Source organism: Talpa occidentalis, unplaced genomic scaffold, assembly GCF_014898055.3.
Source record: "Talpa occidentalis isolate TD23 unplaced genomic scaffold, MPIMG_talOcc4v2.1, whole genome shotgun sequence".
Classification (NCBI taxonomy): Eukaryota; Metazoa; Chordata; class Mammalia; order Eulipotyphla; family Talpidae; genus Talpa; species Talpa occidentalis.
In genome coordinates, this window is record NW_026555331.1 from 62,064,725 (window position 1) to 62,087,574 (window position 22,850).

The 22,850-nt window shown below is 36.7% G+C and overlaps 1 protein-coding gene across 2 annotated transcripts in view; it reads left to right on the top strand.

Moving 5' to 3' along the window:
- TOX (thymocyte selection associated high mobility group box) overlaps nucleotides 1-22,850 on the top strand; it is a 299,999-nt gene that overhangs the window by 160,081 nt on the left and 117,068 nt on the right. For both annotated transcript variants that reach the window (XM_054692251.1, XM_054692252.1), the window contains one exon: nucleotides 9,679-9,921. In XM_054692251.1, coding sequence (XP_054548226.1) covers nucleotides 9,679-9,921 — 243 coding nt within the window. The remainder of the gene's footprint in view (nucleotides 1-9,678; nucleotides 9,922-22,850) is intronic.

Sequence of the window (22,850 nt, forward strand, 5' to 3'; positions counted from 1 at the left end):
TAGACTTCCCAGAAACACAAGAGGGTTTCAGTTGAATCTTTATCTATATCCATATATTTTTTCTTTCTCCCGTGTATTTTTTCTCATCTGTTATTTTGCAATTTGGATATAAAAATTGATAACCGTAATTGCATGACATTATCTGACACTTGTCTTTGAAAATGCTTCCCATACATACCTTGATGCTTTTAAGTTATGACTATTGAGCCTTTTCATTAGCTGGAAAAGTCAAAGAAATGACTTCTTAATCCAAGCATCAAATTACTCAAGTGGAGTAGCCCACCTCAAACCTCACATGGCCCATGGTCATGATTTAAGACCAGTTCTGAAGGCTTCTCTGCATGAGAATGGGTCTCTCTCCATCAAGAAGAGCTAAGCCAGTGGTGAGTTTTTTTTCTGAATTCAAAAGCAGAATGACTTGGAGGGATGGGGATTGAGGGCACCCAGCAGGATTGCAGCACTGAGGCAGGGCCAGCAGCCGGTATAGATGTTTGCTTCAGAGAAGTGTGGACTCATCTGTGCTGTGAGCACCAAGCTGTGAACTTCTGCTCTGACTTAAGTTAAACTACTTGTTTGTCAGAGATAATGGTAAGTTTTAGTTTGATTTAGGTTAGTACTCTCCTACCCCCAACATAACGAATGAATTAAATTCATAATAAATAACAGTAATACTATCTGTCAGTTGGCAGCTACTTTTTCTGGCAGGGAATTAAGCAAAGACTTTGTATACATTATCTCATTCAGTTCTTACAGCCTTTCTGCAAGGATGAGATGGGTAAACCAATTGGTTAAACATCAACTACATAGTAAATATCAAAGCTAGGACTGACCTGGGAAGGCCTGGGAAGGCCTGGGAAGGCCTAAGGCGCCATCCTTGGATAACTGGTCTTCATTTTATTTTAGAACTTCAAGTTCAGAATGTTCATATAGTAACATCAAACCTTGTTATGAGTCTGTGTAACAAATTATTTACCTTATTTCATTTATCACTTTTAATCCAGATATACCCTCAATGAATTAAATACTATTATCATCCCTAATTTGCAGATTTGGAAACTGAGACTTAGAGGAATACGTCTCATCTACTAAGAGGTGAACTGATTTATAGCATTTATAGCTCCTAAGTCAGAGCTCTTTGATCAGACTTTTATTATTAAAGACAGACTCTATAGCCCAAAATACAATAATAAAAGAAGGATAGAAAATAAAGAATCTTGAAAGATACATATTTAATTTTTTTATATATAGTATTTATAAAGGTAACATTGGTTTACAACACTGTATGTAATTCAGAAACCCAGGTGTGTGTGACATATGTTTTAATTGTGGATTATTTATTTCAGAGTGATTGGATTAAGAGTGAATTTTTTTCATGTATATTTTCTATTTTTATCTGGCTGCATGGATTATTTCTAAAGTAAAGCAAAAAATGTAGAACTGAATCCCAGGATATATGAATTTAATGTGAGAATTGAAAACATCTGGAAAACTAAAAAAGGATAGGCTGCATTGCTATGTAAAATTGTATGCTAAACAATGAAATTTGAATGTTTTAATTCTCCTTTTAAACACTGAATATGGAATGCTGCCATATTACTGGAGAAACATCTTTGGGCCCCACGATGGGCCCCATGGTTTTCAGAAATATCTCCCCACTTCAATCTGCTCTGGTTAATCAGCAGTGCATGGATTGTGGGGGTGGGGTGTTTCCCAAAAACTTTTTTTTGCAAAAAGAAAGGCTCTATGACAACTGGTTTTAGGCACACAACACCTGGTTTTAAGATGTCCCCGAAAACTATAGCTTAGACTCACGTAACCCTCCAAACAACAATGAACAGAAACAACTCTTTTCCCCATTCCAGTGTCATTAATGAATTATGGCAAGAGAAATGCTTACAGTACATTTTCTGAAGTCTGTGGAGATGTGGCCCTAGCACTGATTCACAGAAGAGTGTTGGACTACTCTGCCCAACCACATCTGAAAGCAGTTGGCTCTCTATCCCTAAATCCTCAAAGCTCCAGCCTATTAATCCCACCTTTAAGGTCAAAGCTCTCTCCATCCTCTTCTTAGGAGGAGCACCAGGCTTGTAGGTGGGTGGGGTCAACTCAAGTCCACCCTGCATTCAGGTATCTTTAAGATTTTGCACTCTGCTTTTTTATAACTAAAACATGGTACACCATAGTCCCCTAGAGGCACAATTGAGCCTCAGGCCCCAAAGTTTGTTTTGATTGGTGGAGATAATCTTGTCCGTGAAGCTATCTTAGAGATTGAAGACCTGACCTTGTCATTGCACCTCCTTGCTGCACTATCTGAACTCCTTGTTTGTTGGTTTGTGGTCCTCCCAATCAGTTATTTTATCTCTGAAAGAATATATGGACTTTAGTTGCTCTTATCAGGGTAGATCGGCTAACAATAGTCCCTTCATCATCCCAGCTGCAAGTAATTCCTCTTTTCTTTATACTTGATATCTCTTAGCTTGACACCTGGAATTTACTGCTCTTTATTGGAAGCCTAAGTTCTTGTATTCCTAATTTGCTTCTTTTATTCAAAACTGAATTCTTATAGCTCTTTGTATCTCAAATCACACTTCGTAGGATGTCTTACACACAGTAGGTAAACAACAGTTGCTTCTGTGGTGTTCATTGTCCTTACTTTCTTAACACAGTTTCCAAAAATTAATATGCACAAATAAAATAAATGTGCTTTCTACAAAAAAAATTGCATTTTGATAACTGTTGCTTGAAAAATTAGTGAATTGTGTGTTTTTAAATGAAGATGATTTATTGCTATTGTCTAACATGTGAAGAAAGACAAAAAAAATGTTTGCAGGATCATTGGCTTGAGCACATCAATGGCACTGTTGGACAATTCTTGCTGAGTGTTAAGATGATTTATGTAAGAGACCGAAGCTTTCCACAGTAATACATTATAGTCTCAAGCTATCAACCCTTGTTCATGCAGAGACAAAAGAATCTAAAAAATACATACTTTTGAAAGTCTTCTCAAAAGAAATTGGAGATAATGTTGATGCTATTTAAACTCTTTTGGGAGAAATTGCCATTATATGCAATATCTTAACATATGAAAACATACATAGACAGTTTATCATTTTTCTAATGAACTCCTGAGTTTACTTTGCTTTCGATTCAGTTATTAAGGCAAAAAGAATTTTCAATAATAGAAGATGAATATGTTTGAACATGGGCATTTTTCTATCCTGAACTTTCAGGAATTATGTTACAGATTAAAAATTAAGGCATTCTTTATATGTTTGATGGCAGTTCTATTTATTTATCTTTCAAATAAAGATCTAGATGAGAAACATATTTTACAATGTTATAACCATAGCCATATTTTCAGTGTATGCATGATTGCATGAAGCCATCACATAATTTAAAGATATTTACAAGATGATATCTTTTGAATTCTTCTGAGTTATGGGACTTCTTGTCACCAAAGATTGAATGCCCTGCATAATGATTGCAGTATGTGGACAGAGACCCACAAATATAAGGCTCTCTGGTAGAGAAACTAGAATTTCAAAAGAGAAGGTGAAGTCCAGAAGATATTCCCCTTTATTTACTCCCAGTCAGCATATATTAGCACTCTATCTAGACAATATGAAAACATAAATTCTCTGTAGTCAAAAGAAATACCAGCCTAATTAACATTGCATTTCCAGATGTATAATGTAGAATAAGAATTAAAAAAAAAAATGGGCTCTAGCAAAAGGAAATGTGGATTGCAGAAAGAGAAAATAATATAAACAGGATACCCAGGTCATGGACTATTTAAAGCAATACGAAAGGAATCTAAGTATGTAATTAAACAGACAGGGGGAATGAGATTTTCCAGAAATTAGGTGAGAAGTTTCCTTTTCTTTTTCACAGAAATGGGGTGAGCTGGGGCAGATTGGACATGGAGAGAGACAATGGCTTTAGTCAAATGGCTGAAAAGCATTCAAACTGATCAAATCAAAGTAGACTGGAAGAATCCGTTACTTTCCTAACCCAGCATTTGGATTCTAGTCTCAGAAACAACATCTGATTAGCAATTTCACCTTCTTGCCAAGAATCTCCGAGAGAAGATAGGTTTTCTACAGACACAAGCCAGCCAAAAAATATAACTTTTGTTATGAACTTAGACACTGAAATTTCTGGTTCACAAATTTATTTATTTGCCTTTTACCTGGGTCAGGAAGACTGAAGTGTCTAGAGCTGAAAGGACTGTTGGTGGAGCTGAGGAGCAGTGGTAGTTGCTGTGCACACAAAGCATTGTTGTCCTAGTTCCTCAGCATCCTTCTCCAACCATTTATTTTTTCATTTAAAGAATGCAACTTAATGCCATTAAGATAGAGGCAGAATTTTATCTTAACTATTTATGGGGCACAATTAAATAAATGCATTATGTGTGAGTGGGCTACACTTGGTTCCAAATGAAGTCGGATCAATGGCAAATATACTGAAAATGCCTTTGTAATGAAGTCTAAATCCTCTGCCATAGAGTTAATAATTGTTTTCTTGGACATGGCACATATAAATCATTAAAAAATAACCATAACTATGCTAAGGTGATCATTTATCAAGAACTTTCTGTGTGGCGGACATATATTATTAGACATTCGACCTAGCCCATGCTTCTTTTCTTAAGGAGCAGGTTTTAAAACTGATACAAGGAATAAGGAACTTGCCTTAATTAATGCTTCAAAGAACGTGGGTGCAGTCCTACTACTGAACTTGGAGCATCAATTCTTTCCAACGTGCTCTGTGGCCATTCTCATCAGTCACTGAAGATGTCCTTACCAATCCAAAATCTGTCTCCTTCTTATCAGAAAAAGATGTAATGCTCTGAGCTAAATATGCAAATAACAATGATAAAGTTTTCAGAAAGGAACTTCAAGTAGTCACTGAATCTATTATTTAGAACTATAAAAATACTCTCTTGAGGATGGTAATATTTCAAAAATCACTACTTTAATGCTTCCAACAGTCCCTGTGTGGCATAGAAAAAACCATATATATCCAGAAATAGCCAAACCTTGTGATAGTATAGCCTGCTCTAACCCACGTTTCATGACACTGTGTCTGCTCCCGACACACAGGGATGCACAGTGCGTGCGTCTGTGTTGGAGTAGAGATGACATATGGCGTATTCTTGCATTGCAATAGGCTGAGACTCTCTGGTGTCTAGGATCAGTGCATAGCTTAAGATCAGGTAGAATCTGGCTAAGTAGCAATAATATAATTTTGAGATTTTTTCAATCATTTGGCTCATGCAAACTGGCCATAGTATAGAGCCAGTCACTTTATGTAAAGTGATTTGCGGTAAAGAATCAAGATAAAATGGCATGACTTGAATGTCATACCATCACCCCAAGTAACTTTCTCTCCATTGGGGAGAAGGTAGGTCTTACTGCTCCTGCTGCTGCTAAAATTCTGATGTCTAGATTGGGAGAGGTAAGAGGCACCACGAAAGATGATAAGGAAGATGACACCACCTTGAAAGGCCATACCTGTTCTCTCCTCAAGTACTCTGTATTGCAACCCAGCCCCGTAAGTTGGAATTGATTACTTGGTAATTTCTAAGTTAGGCTAAAAACCATGGACCTTTGTCATGGGGTTACATAAAGGCCTTGGGAAGGAAAAAATGATCTTTGGTTCCCAGAGACTTGGAAAATGAAAGATCCTTTAAACTGCTGGCCTCCTGAGACCTGAAGGAAGAAAATGAGCCCCAGTTGAAAAAGGACCCTGCCAGTGAACAGACAAATGCTAAAGTTCCAGTGCTGCCAGGGATTCGCAGAAATCTTTCCTGACCTCTTAGCTCCCAGTCTCATCACCAGTGTCCATATCTCTATGATCAGAACATCTCTCCTGCCCCCTCTGCCCATCTGTCTAACTAGTCTTCACTGCTGACCAGGCACGGGAGTCAGACTTGATGTTCCTAAAGGATCCTAATGTACAACCAAGGCTTCCACCAGATCTTTAGCCTTGTTCTACCTGCAATGAGGAGGGAAAGCCCCAACAACTTCTGAGAGCAGAGGCCCCTAAACTGACTCTGAAGAGTCCTGTGGGATTGTGTGGGGTAGTAGTGCAAAGTACTTCAGGGATCTGGATCAGCAATCAGAGAGGGACACCAAACCATCCTGCCCCGACTGTCTCTAGCTATTCAAACTTTTATCTCTCTAAAAGCAATTTTTGACCTCCTGATACATTTCCTCGTTAATGTTATATATCATGTTGTCAACTGGTCAGTGCAGTCTTGGGAATACAGGATATTAATTCAAACCTATGGAATAACAGTCATATATTTACAAATATCATACCTTTACAGAGTTATTTTAGCATGCATTCATTCTTGCATGCATTCATTCAGTGTTTTATTTATTCTTTCATTCAACAAACTAATTCTAACCAGGAAGTTCATGAGGAATAAGGGAAAATATTTAATCATATCCTATTGTAATAATCCCAAAACAAAAGTCTATAGATTTTCTCTAATGTATAACTTACTACTGGTAAGTTAAAGTTATTACTATTAATTTTTTTAAAAATCAAATTGAAGAAGATTCATGTAGAAATGGATGTTGAGGAATTAGCTTATTCATTTTTGCTTAAGAAAAAAATAATTAGCTTGGTATTGAAGTTCTAAGTTCTGTGACATTTTGACATGTATACAATTACCATAATTCTTTTATATGGCCTCAATTACAGTGTAACAACCTTATGACAAATAACCATGACTTCTAATGTAAAGAACAGACACTGCTAAGTAACAGTATGTTAAAATTCTTGATCCCCACATAACTAGCCATTACCCATTAAGTTGTGGAATTTGTGGTTTTGGTATGTAAGTGCACAGATTAAATAACTTTAATGTGTAATTACATGAAAATGAACCACATTGCTCAGTTAAATTGCAGTACAATTGTTATCACTGAATGTAAAGTGATACCAATTAAACCTTCCTTTAAAACACCACAAATTAAGATTTTACTACTGAAGAAACTCTAGAATACAAAGTTACGGTATATTGTAGTAGAATATCCCTGAGTATTTTCAAAGGTTTAATGGCATTTATAAATTTAAAAACAGGGGCTTTCCTGGTGGTGTAAGGTGTTAAGTGTCAGTGTTATCACCTAAGGCCTGAGTTTGATCCCCAGTCAGGGAGCCAGCGCACACACACACACACACACACACACACACACACACGCATGCACGCACACACACATGTACACATACACACACACAGAGAGCACAGTAGACCTCTCTTGTCTTGCCCGCTGCTCGCCTCAGCAGTGTATTTCAGTAAATCTGCCTGCTGTGCTTCTGTCAGGCACTGTCTCTTGTGCATGCTTTCACCATCCCCACACACACCTCTGACTTACACCCACACCAGTTCTTCTATCATAAATTAATAAATCTTTAAAAACAACCTTCTTTATAGCTGTCATTAATTGTACCTTATTCAGGCAAGTTTAAACAGATACTGGTGAACTTAAAAGATACACATCAATAAATTTAGCCTTTGAGATATTGACAAAAAGACAAATAATGAACTCTGGTGCTCATTTTTTTTTTTTTATTTTTATTGATGGCCTTTGGGGTGGAATTTGGGACATGACCTAATATTAATGCAATTCTAATTCTTAAATTATAAAATTTGATTATCAAAAACAGTTGGGTATTGTCACTTTGTATCATTCAACATTATAACATAGTAGCAGTAAATTACTGATAAAAGTATCTCAGCAATAACATGCTTCCTTCTTCATAGATCTATCGCTCCTATGTACTTGATTGTTTATGGCTGAAAATTTTCTAACTACTGTGTTTCCATTTCCTTTCAGATCATGGGGTAATAATAGCTCCACAAAGGATTATTGTAAAGATAAATGAGGACAACATAGTCAAAGGACTCAACGCAGTACTTTATATGAAATCAGCACTAATAAATATGCTTCCCCCTCCCATCATTTATATTTGATTTCCCATCATTTATAATTCTTGTATGAATTCTTGTACCAGGAACTGATGGCTTAGACTCAAGGTCAAGTCTAGACTACAGACTCAAAGTATATGAGGTCAGGCAAGTGAGAATTTCACCAAACTTATAATTTAAACACAAAGCACTAACAAATTTTTCAGACAAGCAATATATACTATAAACAGAAATATTTGATAACTGATGATTGAACTTTTAAAATTAGCACTTTTCAGCAGAACTTAAGATTTTAAGAAAAATTATCTACAGAATGAATTAAGTCTTTCTTTCCTAAGCCCTAGTCTCTAACCCACACATGGCTCTTCGTGACCAGGTCTCAATTCCAGATGTTCCAAGTAGCTCTTCATTTAATCATGTTTTCTGACAGCACCTAAACAAATATATCAAAACTGGTACAACCTTTAGCAAGTGCAACTTGAAGATTTTCTTTCAGTTAGACAAATAGACACCATCTGGAAAAAATAACCCCAGGCGCTTGGATGCAGGAGCATGAAGCTTACTGGCTGAACACCCAATGAATACCTTATACTACTTTCTTTGGCTCTTACCCTTTGCCTACTCATTTCAAATCTTGCACACTTCAGCAGGCGCTGTGCTGTTAGACAAATGAGTCCTTGTTACCCACAAGCTCACAAGGGGTGAAGACTCACTTAATTTGAATGATAGGTTTGCAGGAATTATCTGGACCAAATTGCTTCCTTTCATATAATAATAACACCTGCTCTATACTGCTAAATATCTCTTTTCTTGATATTAATTGGTAACAATATTTTATGATTAGTTCCTCCTATGTTGTCTATGTTTACCATATTCCATTTTTAAACAAGAGTTTCTTCCTCTAATCTTTCCTTCTTATTTTGCTTTCTCCCTTGTCTTTTATCTAAATCTACTTTTGAAAAGAAAAGCTCCACCAATGTGATTTACTGATTGACTTTTATTCCCAAGTTACTATTAGTAATACTGGTTTTATTTTGCTTTTCAAAATTGACTGAACAGAATTTAAATGATCGCAGTATTGTTTATCAACTTTAAGGGGAAAATCAAATAAATGTGAATAGTAGAAATCCAGAAAGCAATCTTCCCTTTTATTTTGATGATATATTCTTTGTGATAAAAATATATTTTAGTCACATTTTTCCCAATACCTCAGATTTCCTATGCAACATACTTAAGTTACTTCTTTACTAATTTTCTTTCTATTGTCAATTGTGAGCAGGTAGCTTTTCAAAACCCAAAAGCAATTGCCCCTGAACTTATGGAATTCATGTTAATACATCTCATAATCTGAGCAGTAGGGAGTCCTATGAAACATGTTTGATCAAACATTAATTTTATAAATTGCCTCCCTTCTCTATAATTCCCATGAAAAAGTTATTCAGCTAGATTAAAACTCTGGAAATTTTAATGGGACCTTTGAAATCTGTTTGAGTTCAGCTTCTTGAAAAAATAAGACCGCCTAATGGAAACACTCTTTATGTGAGAAGTGGATATGCCTTTAAGGCAATTTTCTTCCACGCATAATGGTGAAATTACAGTAGGATGATCTGTGTTTGAAATGTCTTTGACAACTCCTTAATGCTGCATGTAATAATATCTGAAGGAGTCATGTGTATTTTTTCACAATGATAAAGAAGAAAGAGATGATAATTTGCAACAATATCCTTCTGTCTTTTCAGTCCTATCCTGGGCCAAGCCTGGAAAGTGAAGACTTTAACATTCCACCAATCACTCCTCCTTCTCTCCCTGACCACTCGCTGGTGCACCTGAATGAAGTTGAACCTGGTTACCACTCTCTGTGTCATCCAATGAACCATAATGGCCTGCTACCATTTCATCCGCAAAACATGGACCTACCTGAAATCACCGTCTCCAATATGCTGGGACAGGATGGGTCACTGCTCTCTAACTCCATTTCTGTGGTAAGACTCTGTTTATTGATTTATGGTGAAAGTGGAGGCAAGGTCTAATTTAATGCAGAAGCTTTAAATTGTGATAACACAGTATTTTAAAACTAGAATAAGTTTTTATAGATGGAAAATATTCTCTACAAATTGCGTAAAATCCTAGAGCAATTTTTCATTTTATATTAAAGTCAGAGCAAAATAAATTAATTACACGTATGAATACTCATATTTATAACTCAAAGCACTAAATAGAGTTTGACACTGAATGTCCTGTCACAAAGTCAAACTACCTTACAAGCTTTCAAATGAAAAAAAATATGTTAAAAGACGTCATCTCTCATCTGGTACAGGATTCCTCACCACCAGTACAATTCCCCCACCTTCTGAACAGGAACTAATATCAACCTCAATCATTGCACCTCTGCTTTTTACTTTTAAATTCCACAAAATTTCATCATGGAACAGCAAGAGAACAATTTTCATTTATATGTTGAGCTAATATAATTCTGGCGATTTAAATTTATCTCCATTAAAGTCTTTCAGTCCATTGAAGCTTATTGGTATCTCTGATTCTCCTAATGTCCTACTTTCTCAAATTCAGTGGAAATGTATATCACCTAGAAAACTAACAAAAACTTACAAGTCTCTACCCAGGCAATTCAGGGATATGTATTTTTAGCAGGTATACCATACTTAAGAAACACTGCCTTAATCATTAAATTAGGTGATTTTTATGTCACCTAAAAACAATAATTTCGGGCCTCCCCCAGTGGCGCAGTGGTTGAGAGCTGGATTGTGAAGCTGCCCTCAGCCTCTGCAGCGCCTGTTCAATCCCTGGCCGCCGGCGAGGGTCCCACATGGCACGCAGAACTCTCCTGCTGCACCTGCTGCTCCCATCAGCAGTGTATTTCGTCAGTCTGCCTGTTCTGTTCCCCGCTCTGGCTCTGGTGATTCCTCTCACCCTTCCGCACTTCTGACTGTACCCAGTGCTTAGATAAATAAATAAATCTTTAAAAAAAAAAACTTAATAATTTCTGTTTATATATCAAGTATAGTAAAAGGTATTTTTAGCAATATGTGGCCAGTGGCAGAACTTTTTGCTGTGTGATTCACTCCCAATTAGTAATTCCTCTTAATTAACACTCTTGTTTTCATTGTTCAGTTAACAATCGAACTAACTGTATTGTCATTTTCTCAAGTCACAAAACAGTGTTGTCATGTTCACAATGAAAAGATTGACTCACTTGCTTATATTATGTTGTTTCTGATATTAAAATATTTCATATTATCATTTATCTAAATCACTTGGGTGAGCCTAGCATGGTTTTTCATGGGAGGGTAAGCCTTCCCAGCACATCTCAGACCACATTCTGAGGTGGACATCTACCTTGCTTAGTCACATTACTGGCCTTCACATTTTATGCTCTTAGTGAAAAACTACTACAGAAAATAACACAGGTCTTGGTGAGACTTTGGATAGGCTTCAGCATTGCTGAATAGAACTTTCTGTGGTGAGGGCTTTTCAGTAGTCACTACTTACGTGGCTAGTGTGACTGAAGGATTAACTTTTTATTTTACTACATTTTAATTCCATTTAAAGTGACCGCATATACTTAATGACTGCTGTATTGGCATAAGTCTAATTAACAATGTTGATTCTATTATCAAATTTATATAAAACCCAATTTTTTAAAGCTTTCAAATTCATATTATTTTTTTATTTTATTTTATATATTTTTACATCATTTTTCATTTTTGCACAATATATGCATTTTTTTTAAAGATTTATTTATTTATTTAAGCAAGAACCGGGATACAGCCCAGATGTGTGGGAGGGTAAGAGGATTCACCAGAGACAGAGCGGGGAACAGAATAGGCAGACTGATGAAATACACTGCTGAGGGGAGCAGCGGCGAGACAGGAGAGGTCTGCCACGCCATGTGGGACCCTCTTCATCTGCCATGATCAAACCAGCACTGCAGAGGCTGCAGACAGCTTCACAGCGCTGTGCTCAACTGCCTGTGCCACCAGGGGAGGCCCCAATGTATGCATTTTCATCTTGGTTATATTCCCCATACAATTCCCAATTTTTTAAGCCACTGTGGTCTTGGAGAAAGTAGGTTTGGACATTAACTTTGTTATAAGAATCCTGTTTCAAGGCTTGGCTATCTGGCTGGATTCCAGAAACTAGAGTTTGATACACTAGTTGCAATAAAAATTTAATAAAGTTGGGAAGACCAACTTTATTGGTATCTACTGATTTCTTTGAGAAACAGGGAAACTCTGCAGTTCCTATTTTCAACTATCATGTGTCTAAAATCTAAAATGTGTCTAAAATTCATTAGTGTGTACATTTTAAATGTCTTCCATGTTCTAAATGTTGAAAAGGCTCAAATGTTTGATAAGGTATAGTCAATATCCTTTGGGAGCTTATAAACTATGGGGGAAGGGAGAGCATAAATAGGTGTGAAGTGATTAGAGTGAGACACAGAGCACTTAGATACCAAGAGAAGTGCTAAACTCAGTTTTTGTTGGCCACAAACCTATAAGAATTCCTAGTTGGAAGTGATTGCAATAATTTGGGCTTGGATAGTTTATAGGACTACACAAAGTTAGGACTGATATAATCAGGACTTGAAAGATGGCTTCAATTTGAACAAATAGAGAGGAAAGAATAGGCATGTTGGAGAGCATTTGAAAAGGAGTTTGGATATTTTGAGTTGGAATGTTTGACCAGTTTCAAACACCAAGCGATTGCAAGTTGGTATGACAGATAGAAAAATCTTTCAGGACTCTACCCTAAATAGATCGCAGTGGCAAGAAACTGGAGCTGTGGAAAGACTAAAGAGCTTGTTATCACAACTCAGACAAGGGATATTGATAACTTCCAGGGCAGTCTGAGCAGGAAAATGGGCAACTAAGTTGTTCCCACTTAATTCACAGACATGCACAAATCTAAAGATGAACAGCTCTGCATTTTACCATAATTAAAACTTAAAAGCACTGATATTATTTTCCTTGAAGGAAACTTTAAGACTCTAGAGCTATTCTCATAATACTTTGTAAAACTGACTAAAACTCTTTCTAGCAACTGTACTCTGCCCAATGTAATCAAGAATTTTAATAACTGAACTGTTATCTGTTTTGTCATTTCTTGAAATATATTTATGAATAGACCATTTAGGTCATTAATGTTCACATAGGCAAGGAAATGATGGCCACAGAAATCAGCATGTCAAAGCTGCCTGTCTGCAAATTAGAGAAATCCTTCCTAGCTCTTCCTTCAAAAATCACCTAAAACATAGGCATAGCTAATACAAGATAGTACTTGTAGACTCTGAGTAATGAACTTTCTAGAAATTACAATCTATTGAGTATAAACCACCCTAGCCAGATTTATGTGTAGGATCAACTGTCTCTTGTTTATTTTCCCTAAACTTTTTGGTGTTATTCAGGCTGAGCTTATGATGTTAGTCAGTACAAGAGTCTTTAGGTTAATATTTTCATGTGATAGAATTTTCAAATAGAGTGGATCAAAGGAGTACAAATATTTAAGTTCTCTCATGGAGATTATATATATGTTAGAGGTTATTATAGTATTTAACTTATATGCATTGTTATATGTTACTGTTTTGTATAATGTAAGTTATTACATATGATATGCAGTCTTTCCTGAGGTTTTATTTTGAAGATAAAGGCTCTTGTATCTACCACTGTTTCTTAATCCCTACTGGTAGCATAAGTGATGCAATTGTGCAGTGTTTCTTACAAATGTTTAATACGTTAGACATAAAAGAAATTAGTGCATTTGGGAAATCAGTGTTTGAATGAAGCTTTATTATCCCAATTTTATAAGTGAAAAATGGAGGTTAGAGTGGTTAGACTCAACCTGTAAATACCCCAGTCTACTTAACCTAAAAACAGTTATACTAATGGTTCCTATCTCACAGGGTTAAATGAGTATTTAAGAATCACTTAGAGTAGTGGTTGGTGCATAGGAAATATTATAAAAGTTTGTTAAATAAAATATGAAAAGCAAGCCTATATGACGCTTTTGGAGATTTAAAATGCATAAGGGAGATTTTCCAGAGGAGTTATTTATACTTTAATCCTTAATCTTTTTCACATCTTTCCAAAAAAAAAAAAAGTCAGCAATAAGCTTGTATTAACCAAAGAAATCTTCACCTTTTACTGAGTGTCCTTATATACCATTATTGTTAAAATCAACATCTCTGAGTCAGAATACCCCAGTTCACATTGTAGCACAGCCACTTACCCACTATGTGACCTTGAGCAACTTCCAGAACCTTGCTGTGCTATAGTTTCCTGATCTATAGTTTCCTGATCTACACTTTATAGATATTTAATACCATAATTCTGTGAACATTAAAATAGTTGATATATGGAAGGTAGTATGCATCACGCAGTTGGTGTAAAATTTAATGGAGATTCCCTTCTGATGATAAGACCCCCAGAATATATAGATTGCCTTCTGAAGTTCACCCTAGACATACATGGGAGTGAAGCAACTTAGTGTAAAATTCCTCCTTTCCCAGATTTCCCATCACTTCCTTTTTGTATATTCTTGCTTGCACCATTTTATGTGTTGGAAGTCAGTTGGGACTTCTGCAAGAAGTTAACTTTCTGGCACTTCTAAAATAATTCCATTTTCTAAAATCCCTGTTTTCCAAGACCAGGCTATAAAACAGGGTAGAATTTCTATTAGTATAGACTGCTGAATAAGTACCAATTAGCTCTGATTCTCTAGGTCCAAGTTAAATAGCCATTTATGACCTAGTGTACAAGAGTCCGTTTTTCTCAAAATTCCTCTTAGCTATTGCGATAGCGGGTACCTGGTTAGCATGTGCTTTTCAGGGAGTGCAATCTACTTGGAAGGAATGAGTTTGGAGTCTAGACCCTGCGTTGGCTTATTTTGTGAACTATGGGCAAGTCACTACCCTCCATCTGTAACCTGCAGGGTAGGGCTAGGTCAGTGGGTCCAAACTGAGCTCATTGGAGCCAGAGGAAACCAGCAGTCAGCCCAGGCAGCATTGCTGTTATTCATCGCACTTGTTCACATTTCTTGTAAAAGTTCCCTTGAACAAAGATCTCTGCCCCCCAGGAAAATGGAAAACCACAAAGGGTCTCCGAGTCCCTTCCAGAACTAGCATTTTCCTCTGATTCATTCTATCAACCACACCACTGTGGTCCAGCATCAAGACTCACTCAACTTTTCACTCTAGTTACTTTGCAATTTTTCCTACCCTGTTTCAGCTTCCTCAGTGTTTTACTTAGCTTCCTGGGTGTTTTACCCTTCCCCAAAGCTTGATGGTTACTAAGATATTCAACCCTACTGAACAGATTTTTCTTTTGAGTGGAACATGTTATTCTGGCATTATGAAGAAATATGTTGCCTTGTAAGAATGGCCAGCATTTTCATGTTGTTAAAAAGGAACTACAGAATTATTTTGGGAGAAAAGTAGACTCAGAAAATGTCCATGTTGAGTATCCGTGGTTTAAGAAACAGCCTTTGATTCCTTCAAGCTGAAATCAAGAGCCTCTCCTTTCTGTCTTCATTCTGGAACATTCACTGCTGGGTTTAATCTTGGATTGGTGGAAGGGAAAATGCAACCTCGTATAAAGTAATCCGTGCCTCTCTGACTGGCCTATATGTGGCGATTGCTTGTTCTTTGTGAAGTCAACAGAAACTCTTTCATACAAAGAAAAAACCGTGCAAAGTTTTAGAATGGCCTCACAGAAAGGATTCATTTAGAACCTGAGCTTTTTGTAGAGTGTGGTTCTTAATGATACATTATAGAAAATTTACAATGAAAAAAGCAACAAAGGAGATTTCAATTTCTTTGAATGTCTCAAATTTCCAGTTCTGGAGTTTAAAATGGAAAAAGATGTTAAAAGGCAATGAAATTGGGGGTTTATTTCCCAAATGTCTTATTTTTCCAGGCTACAAAAGCAAGCATAATGTATATACTCAGATTTATTGTCATTTTCAGCATTCAGTCCTGGCACACTTTGCATTCAAAGGCCACTGTACAACTGTTTTGACAACCCTCACTTCAGTAGGTATTGCGCAGGGCACACGAAAGTGAAGCAGGAGTGTTCCTTTGGGTCTATGGGGAGTGCCGTCCATCAAGAGAGTCAGATGTATTAGAGCAGCATGCATTTCTGATATGCTGCCATTATGGAAAGGACCACTGGCATATTGAATAATGTAGCTTTCAAAGCCAAGCAGAAAATGTGATTACCGACAATTTGATTGCTGTTTTTAAAATAAATATTTTCGAAATCTTGAGATATTTTATTCCATGTAATGCATAAAGTATGTAACAGTGGACTAGAACTAAATATCTTTCAGGACACAAAGGAGCTGATGATGTCAGTCCCATTTAGATATGAACTAATAGAAGCATTAGTTTAAAATGGAATGGATGTCACAGTGGTTTGTTTCTTTAAAAAATTGGAAAAGGGCAATAAAAGGAAATTATTTTGCCCTCTTTGACAGAAAAGATGAAGAACAACTATTTAGCATTATGCCACAATTCATCAAATGTTTAGCAATTAGAGTCTGCTTTTTTTTCCTCCCACAAATTATCCTTTTTTGAATATTGCAGCACAGGAGAGCTGTGTATTAAGCCACTTTAATACTGTGGAGAAATGGGCTGTTTTTTTGTTCTCATTTTGATCACATATAATAAAAGTATGTGGTTTGGTTTGTTTTTTTTTTAAATAACACATTCCTAATAAGGTCAAAAATAAGCGTTGTTTGTGGTTAGTTGTTAAGTTCTACTTAAGCCCTTTCTTTGCTCAAAACAGACTACTTTATTGTATTGACAAGTAGTTCAGTGGACTCAGTATGTTAATGATTTGGGACTATCTTTTAGTGCTATCATAAAATACTATTCCAAACAGAGTTCTACTTAATAGAGTTCAGGAAAGGAGCCAGTTTAAAAATAACATGTTTCCTTTCTTATGCCAAGTAAGAAAACTCGAAATTCACTTTGTATATAGGACTCATTGTACTTTTTCTTCAGCCTTCGAGCTTATACCAATGTGTGCCTCACCCATGCACGGAAGAAGTTAAAAAGCTATAAAACTAGTTATATAATATACTGTAAGCAAACTCTGGGAGTTACTCCATCCAGTCTCTTAATTCCAGGCAGGAGTAAACCTAAACCTTTTAAGATACGTGGTTTTCTATCTAAGAGCCAAGATTCCACAACTTTCCTTGGTAGCCTGTTTGTGTTTAATTAACCTTGTAACATTAAGTTAAATTGCAGTAAGAGATTTAGATTCCTTCCAGGAAGTTCCTTATTAAAGTCAAACTGAAATCTCTTGCTGCAATTTCAATCTACTTTGCCTGCTTCAGATTTCTAAGCTTGGAGAACAGTTGATTTTAAGTATTTGACATTTATTAAGTCAATCCTGCAGTTGTATTTTACCTGGCCCAAGTAACCCCAATTCCTTTAACCTTTCATCACAGGTCTTATTTTTCAACTTTTAAATCAAATTAGCTTTTTTAAAAAAAGAATTTGTAATCTTAAGGCATGTCAACCACAATGGGAAGCAGTGTTCCAGATAGAATCTGAGATTTGATTAATTTCTGAATTTTTCAAATAATTCTCCACTCCCACGTCAACATTTTAAGATAGGCTCTGTAATAGCCTCACTGATTGCTGACATATTAAATTTTATCCATTGACCACTTCCATGGTGTGTCCCTTGCTGTACTGGTATCTAGCTGGCAAGTCTCCACCTTGTTTCTGCATAACTCACTTCACGTGTGAAGTGAAGGCCATCATGGTGTCGCTCTTCAGGTCATCTTGTCCTCTGGCTGAGTATGTATTATTTAAAGAACTCTTAGTAGGGCCTCCATGGTGGCACAAGGGGTTAAGACACAACCTACGAAGCTATCTGCAGCCACTACAGCATGAGTTTGATCCCTGGTCAGGGAGCTACCCACATGGTGTAGCAGACCTCTCCTGACTCACCCGCTGCTCCCCTCAGCAATGTATTTCAGTCAATCCACCTGTTCTGTTCCCCACTCTGTCACATCTGGTGATTCCTCTCACCCCCCTGCCCCCACACCTCTGGCCTGTACCCTAATTCTTGTATGTGTAAATAAATTAATCTTTGAAAAAATAAAATAAATAGCCCTTAGAAAATTAAGAGAGGGAAAAAAAATAGAGTTAAGAATTTGTAATTGTCTTGGACAAATGGCTAGTAGGGTAGCCCACAAGTAAGCCTGTTCTGACAATAAGGTTTCAGACACTAGCTGCCATGGCCCAATTGTTAATGAAATGTTTCCTAAAGTGTTGAGGGGAAAGTTGGACAAAGCAGCACAGAACCTGGATGAAGTGGGTGTGAGAATGTACAGCAAGTTAAACCAGAAGCCTGTTCAATATAAAAAATATGCTGAAGGCTCTGACTATGTGTCTCCTCCTGTGTGTGGCTCCCTCCATCAGCCTCTCCAACTCCACGCTCATTGTTGGCATCTCCTTTTCATTTCAGGTTCAAAGGATATTCCATTCTCAGCAACTACCCTGCATAATATTGATAATACTTCACATAGCGAGTCTTGACTCTAAAGCAGGCCCCGAGTGGACATTTCACAAGTGGCCTTCTTGCTCTTTTTCCCCTTCCCCTGCCACTCATTTGTGTTATACTCAGGACATACCCTCACCCCTGGAATGGAAACTTTCTCATTCCTTCTCACTCTGCCTTGAAAGCTCTTTCCAGATAACAGAACTCAGAAACCCTGAGAATCTATTTGGTTTCATTGTTGAGACTTTGGTGTGGAAATTTTTGATAACAATGTAAGTAGTGAATGCATGCTTTTAGTAGGACTACAAGAACTATTACTGATCAAATGAATGAATGAACTAATTTGTAGCCACTGGGATCCTTGATGTTTTCCTTGACATATTATTACTGCTTTTGAATGCTGACACGTCTAAGTGGTTGTTTAGTCTTCTGAAATGACACACATATTCCAGTGTTTTTGAAGGAATAATGCCATGTCTCATGGGGCCTAAATACATCTTGCTTGCTACACACTTTCAATATAGCTAAACCAATTTGAACCCCTAATATACCTCTAATCTGTGGAGTCTTAATACTTAATCAACTCATTACTAATGACTCCTAACTTGGGCACTATTAAGTTGATATATTTAATGATTAATTACAATAATTAGTTTATTTTCCTTTTTAGAGGAATACTTTTCTGAGTAGAGTTATTTTTCTGTAAAAAGATGAGTAAAATTATAAACTTCTAAAGGAACATATTGCTGTCGAGTTCCCCAAAAACTTGGAAGAAGAAGGAACAATGACTATTGGAGACAAAGAATTAATGTCTATTAAAGATTGGTCCATACAACCAGTGTTGATTTTTTTTATTACAATATGACTCAATCTTTGGCTTGTTATTTGCTTGATTTTGTGCAAGTAGATTATTAACATTAAAATTTTGCATTATAACCCCATGGAGTCATGGAGTCATAGGAGAATTAGTCTAAAAATGTTTTTCAGAACAATGAACCAATCTCATTTCAAGACACCACTTCCTTCATTATTCATTAACTATTCTTATCTAGAGCATATGGGAATATTTTAAGAGCAGCCTTTGTTTTGTTTTGTTTTTTCCATTCCAGTCTTTTCCAGTTTAAGAGTTCTGACTTCTCTTGTGTGGACAAGCATTACCTGCAGGAACATAATATTTGTCTTTTTATACTAGCCATTTATATGCTTTTCTCTGCCAGAAGCAACGCATACTCCATTAGAGAAAAGGTATGAAGTGCTTCAGGGTCTTTGACCATTTGGTACAGTCACTAAAATATTAGATTTGACTTCCCTTTTTTTGGATCATTTACAATATCACAAATACCATAATCCAGAGATAGATTTTCTTCCCCTTCACCTAATAACTATATCAGCATTTTGATAAATATCTATACACAAAATTGAAAGTTGAACTTCTCTGAATTTAATGGAATGTACAAATTCCCCAGGGAAATCTAAGTGCCGTTTGCCAGTCAGAAGATTAAATTCCTTTTTGTAATTCAAGATAACAATTCTATTTTTGATAGGCAAGAAACTTTCTCAAAAATGTGTCATGTTTGGAAAGCATTATTCTTTAACATTTAAGGTGTTTTGGGTTTTTTTCTAAGTTAAAATCGTGATTGTCTTTAATAAAAAATTATTCAACCATGAAAACATATTATGCTATTACCATTTTCCACATTTTTATATGCACTGCATATTTAACCATATTCTCTGCTAACCAACAGACATAAATAATGGTTTACCATATGGAAATAGAACCATACTTCATAGATTGTGAAGCTTGAAAATGCTTTGGATAAAAAATAAGTCCCTCTTCCATTCTTAAGAAGGTAGAGTCATAAAGGTTATTGCTAGAAAAACATTCTGTTAGTAAGATTATCGAAAGGCAAAACGTGTAACATTTTAAAACATTTTGTTTCTCATAGTGCTTGAAAGATTAATAGGAAGAGAAAGTGTCAGATTGGACCATGTAATTATTATTCACACAGAAAAAGAGTATGCTATTTGCATCTATACTTATATATCTTTGTCTCTCTACATAAATATATGCAGTTATACATTTGTATGTTGATTATATTTGGATGCCTGGAACCCTTATCCCATTGTGAGAGTATCAGTGGTCAGCAAAGGCCATTCCCCCACTGGCCAGATATAAATTTGCACCTTTGGTTAACAGTTACTGTGTTTTCTGGGGTATTTTCTTGTTTTATGCGGTTGTTTTTGCTTTCCACAAAACAACCTCAGTTTTAATTATAGCCACCCATGAGGCTAGCCCCTGTTTCTCAGCAAACAGCAAAACACTTTGCATTTTTCTGAAGTTGTGCTCTGTAGCATTTCACACCCCTCCTCAAACATTTTGGGAGTTCCTTCATTGCCTCAGATCTGCAGGGAGTTATATATAATGAACATTAGGATCCAAGAGCTGGCAGTTGCTGAGAAAATGAGGGGTTATCTGTGTTAAATCTGTGGAAAGTGTGAAACCATGTAAGATCAAATTCTCAAACATGATACATTCTTTCAGTTGTCCAGGGAAAGTGAAAGTCGCCTACAGAAATGAATCAATGATTTGAGAGGCTTTAGGGGTGACTGGAGGGAGGGGTATATGACTGGTCTAGGAGGAGACAGCGTGGACTTGAATTCATCCTGGCCCCTCACTGGCCACATGCTACTTAGCAAGCAGCTCTACCTCTCTGTGCCTCATTTTCCTAGTTACTGGTGAAGACTCAGCAGGTCTCTGCATTCAAAGCCCTGGAGCAGTACCAGGCTGAGTAAGCTTCCTGTTAGTTGCTTTATTACACTTCTTCTCTGAAGTCCACAGCTGGTTGTCTGGGTTTTTCTTACGCTTTATGTCATTCTTCTTCTAGTTACTGATATCCTGTTCATGGTATATTCTAAGAACTACTACACTGACATTTATTGAATACTTATGTTTACCAAGTGCCACACAAGGTGTTTTACACAGTTTCTGCCATTACCAGCACAATTACACCAGGAGAGGGTGGTGTGAGGCCTCTCCAGCTTGGGAGGACTGAGGACAGAGACGCGGGTCTCATGGATAGTATGGTCAGGGCTGGGTGGAAGGCCTGAGTGCTTGTCACCTCTGCCTTTCCTGAGAATCAGGACTGTGCCTCACGCTCAGAGGGGATTGGTAATTTTGCACTCAAAGTCTTAGTTATGCCTTTTGTCCTTCCCCTCTCCCTCCGAAGAGCAGTCTGGTAGACAGAACAGCTACTATGTTTCCTGCTCTGCACCATGTCCAGTGGCCAAGCCAGCCTGAACATCATTTACAATTTTTCCTTCTTTTTTAACAAAATAAACTCACTTGGTTCATATCTGTGAAGTAGAAGAAAGAAAGAGAGAATAGAAGTCTCTGTTTCCTTCAGGGTAAAAGAAAAAGAAAATAGTGGTACAACAGTAATCTTTATTATGACTCTGTGCTTGTGGAGATTAAGTGAGAAGTAAGATTAGAATTTCTAGTACTTAATGGTTTAAGTACATTCTCCTAGTCATCATGCCCAATAAATTAGCAATCCACCTAATGAAAGATATTAGCTATTTGCCAAAAACCCAGTAATTTAAATTATTAACTCCTCTTCAAGGAAGAGAGAGTTAACTCCTCAGGTAGCAAAAGGCTACACAAAAAGACAAAGATTCATGCAGCTCTCTCTTATGATCAGGAGTTGGGTCATTTGTCATGAATCCATTATGAGCCAATCTCATTAGTACACAGAATTTACTTTTTAAAGTACAAAGATATTTAAATTATTTTATAATTAAAAAAAGGACAGATTTTGGGCAGCTTGCCAATGATAGCAGGTATGAAATTAGCTAGACTTTCTTTCTTTATTAAATTCCTCTCCTTTCCCTGATGTGTTCATATCAATTTGTCTCTACTTAAAATTTTGAATATTTTGTGTGACAGGGAACTGATAAAAGTCAAGACAATCGATAAGAAGTTGTCAATAAACTTCAACCAAGTTTCCTTCATTCCTGTCCAAAAATGATAAATGATAAATCACAGAAGCATCTTGACAGGCCTCATGCCACAGGAGCAGGACCTCAGATTCCTGCCACAGGCTGGGGATCCTCCTTCTAAACCAGAGTGTGACTGAGAAGACTGCCCCATAGAAGTTGATAGGTCAGAGTGATTTGAAAGCTTTTTCATGAATGGCCTCCTTTCATGCAGCCTAGAATATGTCCCAACCCCTGAAAGCAGTGCATGGACATTCCCTCATGGGATCAGAAACCTTCTGGGAACTCTATTTGCAAAGATCATGTTTAGTTTTCTCACAGAAGGGACCATAGAGATTGATCTTGCCAACACTTAGTGAGATTTTGATATTGCTTCACAATTTAAGTTAACC